A 4,855-nucleotide genomic window follows, 5' to 3' on the forward strand; every position below is an offset into this window, starting at 1 on the left:
GTGCGATGAGAGGCGATAGATCAACAGAGGAGCTGATGAACGAGAAACTTCGGTTTCAAACCAAACCAAGTCAAGACGCACGAAGCAAGAGAGAACTCGGGTTTCGCGATGGCTCCACAGTGAAGAAAAAATCGACAGACTAAGCGGCAGCGGCGAAGCAAGGGGCGGTGGCTAGGGTTAGAATTTGAGGAAGAATATAATTAATGACTAATCACACTTCCCGAGGGCTTATTTAAAGCATAATAATAATAATAATAGTAATAATAATATAAGTATTATTATTTTGTTTTCTTTTTCTCTATTCTTTTCCAAAACAAAAATAAATCTCAAACCTTCTCTTTCTTCAATTAAAACCCATCAAATCTCCTTTTTTAAACTCAAATATTCTCTCTCTTCGTTAACTCTTCCCATCAAATCATCACTTTTATCTTTTTTTCTCTTCTCCTTAAAACAGTATCAAATTTCCTTAATTAATTATATTATTTTCATAATATAATTATTTTTATCTTTACATATATAATTATCCAAAATTCTCTAAACTCCAACCATAAAAATCAACTAATAACATTCACTTAAATCCAATCTTTCCACCCAGTGTTCCAAATTTCAAATAATTAATTAAATATTTTTCCAAAAATATCAAATAAATTCTAATATCTCCAAAATTAAATAATTTCAACAATTAATTCAAGTAACACCTAAAATAATCTCAACAGGGTCAAAATTAAACTTAAGATAACTAAAATTAAAATTACCTTATTTTGGGGCGTTACATTTGGTGCATCTATTTATGGGTGGAAATATTATAAACCTATTATTTCTGTTGATGGGACATTTTTGAAGTGTAAGTTTGGTGGCATCTTATTAACCGGCACATCACAAGATGGTAATAATCAAATCTTCCCTCTTGTATTTGCCATTGCAGATCCTGAAAATGATGTATCATGGACATGGTTTTTTTAGAAGATACATGGTAGTTTTTCAGAGTGGGCTAATTTAGTCATTGTTTATAATAGGCATCTTAGCATCCCTAAAGGAGTTTTAAGAGTGTTTCTTGATGTTCAGTATTGCGTGTGCACAAAACATCTTTTAAGTAACTTGAAACTCCATTTTAAGGATCCACTACTTGATAAATATTTCTTTACTTGTGCTTATGCCTATACCATTAATGAATTTGACATGAGATGCATGGAGTCCATTTATCCAACTATCAGAGATTATCTTAGTAATGATGGTTTTGAGAAGTGGTCTCAAGCATATTCACATAGACGTAGGTATAGAATGATGACATCAAATTATGCAAAAAGTATAGATTTAGTGTTTAAAGATCTTAGAGAACTACCTTTGGCTACGATGCTTAGTTCAATTAAGAATGTATTGCATAGTGGTTTTATGGACGAAGTAAGGCTGCTTCTACAGTGAAGAGTCGTTTGACTTCTTAGGTTGAGAACGTTCTGCATTTAAAACATGAAAAGTCGATAAGATTATTGGTAAGATTTTTTTTATCTCAGACAGTTAGAGATAAACTGCTATCTTTGTCTATCTGATAGATAGAGATAGCAATTGATCTGTTCCTATCTCATATAGACACAGATATATTGTTATCTGTATATATCTAATGTATACAGAGATTAAAATCTATTTGTACATGTTTATTATTTTCTTAATTTTCATTATTTCTCTTATGTATTAGGTTGATCCAATTAGTATGATTGAATACAAAGTAACGGATGAAAATCAACAGTTTATTGTGAAGTTAAACGTCGGATATTATAGCTGCCGAGTATGGGATGTTGAAGAAATTCCTTGTTCGCATGCTCTTGCTATTCTATGAATGCTTAATTTAGATACATATTCTTATGTATCTGAGTTTTATTATAGTGAAACTCTATCAGTAACATACAGTGGTTGTATTCAACCTATTGGAACTCATTTTGATTGAAGAGTTAAAGATTATGTCATGAAAACATTACCTCCAGTCTTTAAACGACAAGCTAGAAGATCAAAAAAACAAAGAATTCCATCTGTTGGCAATTTTGTAGTTCAACCAGATATTTCAACTATAATCTTAAAGGGCATAATAGTAGGACTTGTAAGCAAGTTTTGAACAATTAATGAAAAAGTGTGAACTTTTTATTTCATTCTAATACATAATATTATGTATAAATGTTTGACATTAAAGTTGGTGAATGACTACAAAAATGATGGAGATTTAACAACGTGATCCTTTAAATTTAATTAAGAGATCGTTTACATGTATTAACAAGATCTTTTAGACTTTACTACATGATCGTGTGATGTGCATCACAGGATCATTTTAGCTTGATAATTGTACATTTAAATATAGTTAGGATATCGATTTGATTTAAGTACGTGGTGCTCTATGATGTCTTACACGATTATTTAGATTCGTCGCAAAATACGCGATCGTTTAGACTTTAGTGTGGTATATATAAACAATTTCTTAAAGTTATATACACGATCTTTTATATTTCTGTACACTAATGCTTTTATATCTTTAGACAATTGTTTTGTGAAAACTATCTAAACAAATACAAACATTCAATCAAAGAGAAAATTGTAGATGTACATCAATCCAAACATTTTATTTGCCAATAGAATCTATTTGCCCAAAATTCTATTACATATTGTTGTCTAAATAGTTTCATATTATCCATAATTAGACAATTATGGTCTGCATTTGTTGCAAGGCATTCAACAAATTTGGCACAAAAAATTTCGCAATCAAATAAAGTGTCTTTTTGTAATGTGGTATTCGATCTTACTACTGGCCAAGGGCCGTACTTGAAATGTTTTCTTTGCTCATGTAATCCAATAGCAATTGCCAATGAGAGGATGCATCATGCAGGTATTGCAATAGCTACATCAACAAGTTTTTGTTCAACATATTTTGGCATAGAGTCAAACACATAGATCTTGCATTTCTTCACGTCAGCTGCAATAGCCAACCAATGTTCTTTTCTGTTGATGCAGCCAATCACGTAGTTGACATCTGCGCACCCTACTTTATCTTGGATTGAACCAATAGCTGAATTAAAATAGTAATCTAAATCGCTTTCCAACCATAAAGCTAAGTGTGTTGTTGTGTTTGTCCATTTAACCTTCTTATTGTCTGGTGTTAGCACACGATCATCAAAAAGCCGTTGAATAATTGTGGGTTCTTCGTTGATGCCAGTCTTGATGAACAAATAAAAAGTTTAGCCAAAATATAATTATGCAATTTAATTTCTATGCAAAAAAAAGTTTAAAGAATAATAACTAACCATAAATGACGAATCTACCACTGTAAAACCATATTTGCAAAGATGCTTTATACGTAACATCTTATTATGCACGTGATACAATAATAAATTCATGGTCTACAAAAAAATCAAATGATCGTTTAGTGAATACAAGTGATAGCTTATCAAAATTCAAGCTATTGCTTAGCAAATACAAGTGATTGTTTACAACATTCTTTTCGAAACTAAGTGATCGTGTACAACATTTTTTGTTTGCTTATCCAATTAGGCAATAGTGTATTATATATAAAGGATCGTTTAGTTAAATAAAGAATATTTTACTTGATTCTGTAGTTGTATATATAAAACTTAGAAAGAGTACTTATGTTTCCTAATATCCATGTGTTTTGTTCAAGCGTTTTGAATAATTTCTTCTTTCTGAATGAGAACACTATTGTCCTACCTTCATTAGTTGTTTTTCTAGATCTCTTCCAAGTTAAGTATGCCTTCCACAATTTTGGATCTACTGGCCACAAGGGATCATATCTATCTATGTCTTGTAATTTGACATCTGGGACAAGTCGCACTAAAGATGACGCTCACGAAAACAAAGTTTAAGAAATAAAATCCTATTTGAACAACTCTCTGCATTTTCCAGATTTCTAACACAAACATCAAATGACCATAACTCCCTTAATACTTAACCACAATGAGTGTTCTTTATGTCAAAATATTCATGTTGATGTCCTTTACAATTTATCTGAAGATATATAACTCAAATTCCCAATCAAAAATCTCAAAAATACCACGAAATAAAACTACTCCAAAATCGTGCAATCCACAGACCTTTAACTTGTCCCTGTAAATTAACACATTTGCAATCATAATTGGCTCTCAGCATCTTCATAAAAGTTATAGGAGCTTCAATAAGCTTTTCAACCATATCAACTAGAGGTTTTAACTCAATATATACACACCGAAAAACTCAAAAAACCAAAGGATATATGATTTCGCGTGGAAAACACCGATTTACCTTCTCTGTCAAATATCACCCAATTAACAACAAAACTGACTCAAATATCCTTCACAAAAATTGTTCAAAAATAAATTACCTTTCAGGAAATTCAAACTTCATCTCTTAGTTCTTCTTGAAAAGATCAAACCAAATAAGAAACTAGAAGTGTGCAGAGTGGGTGAAAATCTGCCATGATTGAAACGTCCTTTGAGTTTTTTCCCTACTTCTTCAACCTTAGAACTAAGAAATCTTCTTCTTCTTCCTCAGGTTCTCTCTAAATCTTCTCTCAAAAGAAAGCTCTGAAAGTTTGGATAATAAAATGGTGAAGAGATTGTTTTGGCGTGGAGAGAAATATGACCGAAAGAAAGAGAAGAAAGGAAAACAATATTTCTTCCATCTTTTCCTCTTTCTTTCCTTTTATCTTTTCTTTTCTCTTTTTTTTTTAAAAAAAATAAAATCTGTAATTATATAAAGATATTATATAATTAATTTCCATTCTCTATTATTTCTTATATATATAAAAAATCCAAAGAGAATCTTTATTTAATTTTGAAGTTAATTATCTTAGTTTTTCCTAATTAGATTTAATTTATCGGGC

The 4,855-nt window shown here is 30.7% G+C and overlaps 1 protein-coding gene and 1 long non-coding RNA gene across 2 annotated transcripts; one reads left to right on the top strand and one right to left on the bottom strand.

The window, feature by feature from the left end:
- The first annotated feature begins 1,188 nt into the window (after positions 1-1,188).
- Positions 1,189-1,834, top strand: LOC127143920 (uncharacterized). The gene is made up of 3 exons (XM_051079220.1): positions 1,189-1,401; positions 1,551-1,607; positions 1,694-1,834. Exons 1-3 carry the CDS (start codon positions 1,189-1,191, stop codon positions 1,832-1,834), a joined length of 411 nt encoding a protein of 136 aa, XP_050935177.1.
- Positions 1,835-2,755: 921 nt separating this feature from the next.
- Positions 2,756-4,653, bottom strand: LOC127144060 (uncharacterized). The gene is made up of 3 exons (XR_007815678.1): positions 4,355-4,653; positions 3,285-3,380; positions 2,756-3,197 (listed from the first exon to the last, which is right to left on the bottom strand). It is a non-coding gene; the product is annotated as an uncharacterized LOC127144060 (long non-coding RNA).
- Between the last annotated feature and the right edge of the window lie 202 nt (positions 4,654-4,855).

This window comes from Cucumis melo, chromosome 11 (genome assembly GCF_025177605.1).
Source record: "Cucumis melo cultivar AY chromosome 11, USDA_Cmelo_AY_1.0, whole genome shotgun sequence".
Classification (NCBI taxonomy): Eukaryota; Viridiplantae; Streptophyta; class Magnoliopsida; order Cucurbitales; family Cucurbitaceae; genus Cucumis; species Cucumis melo.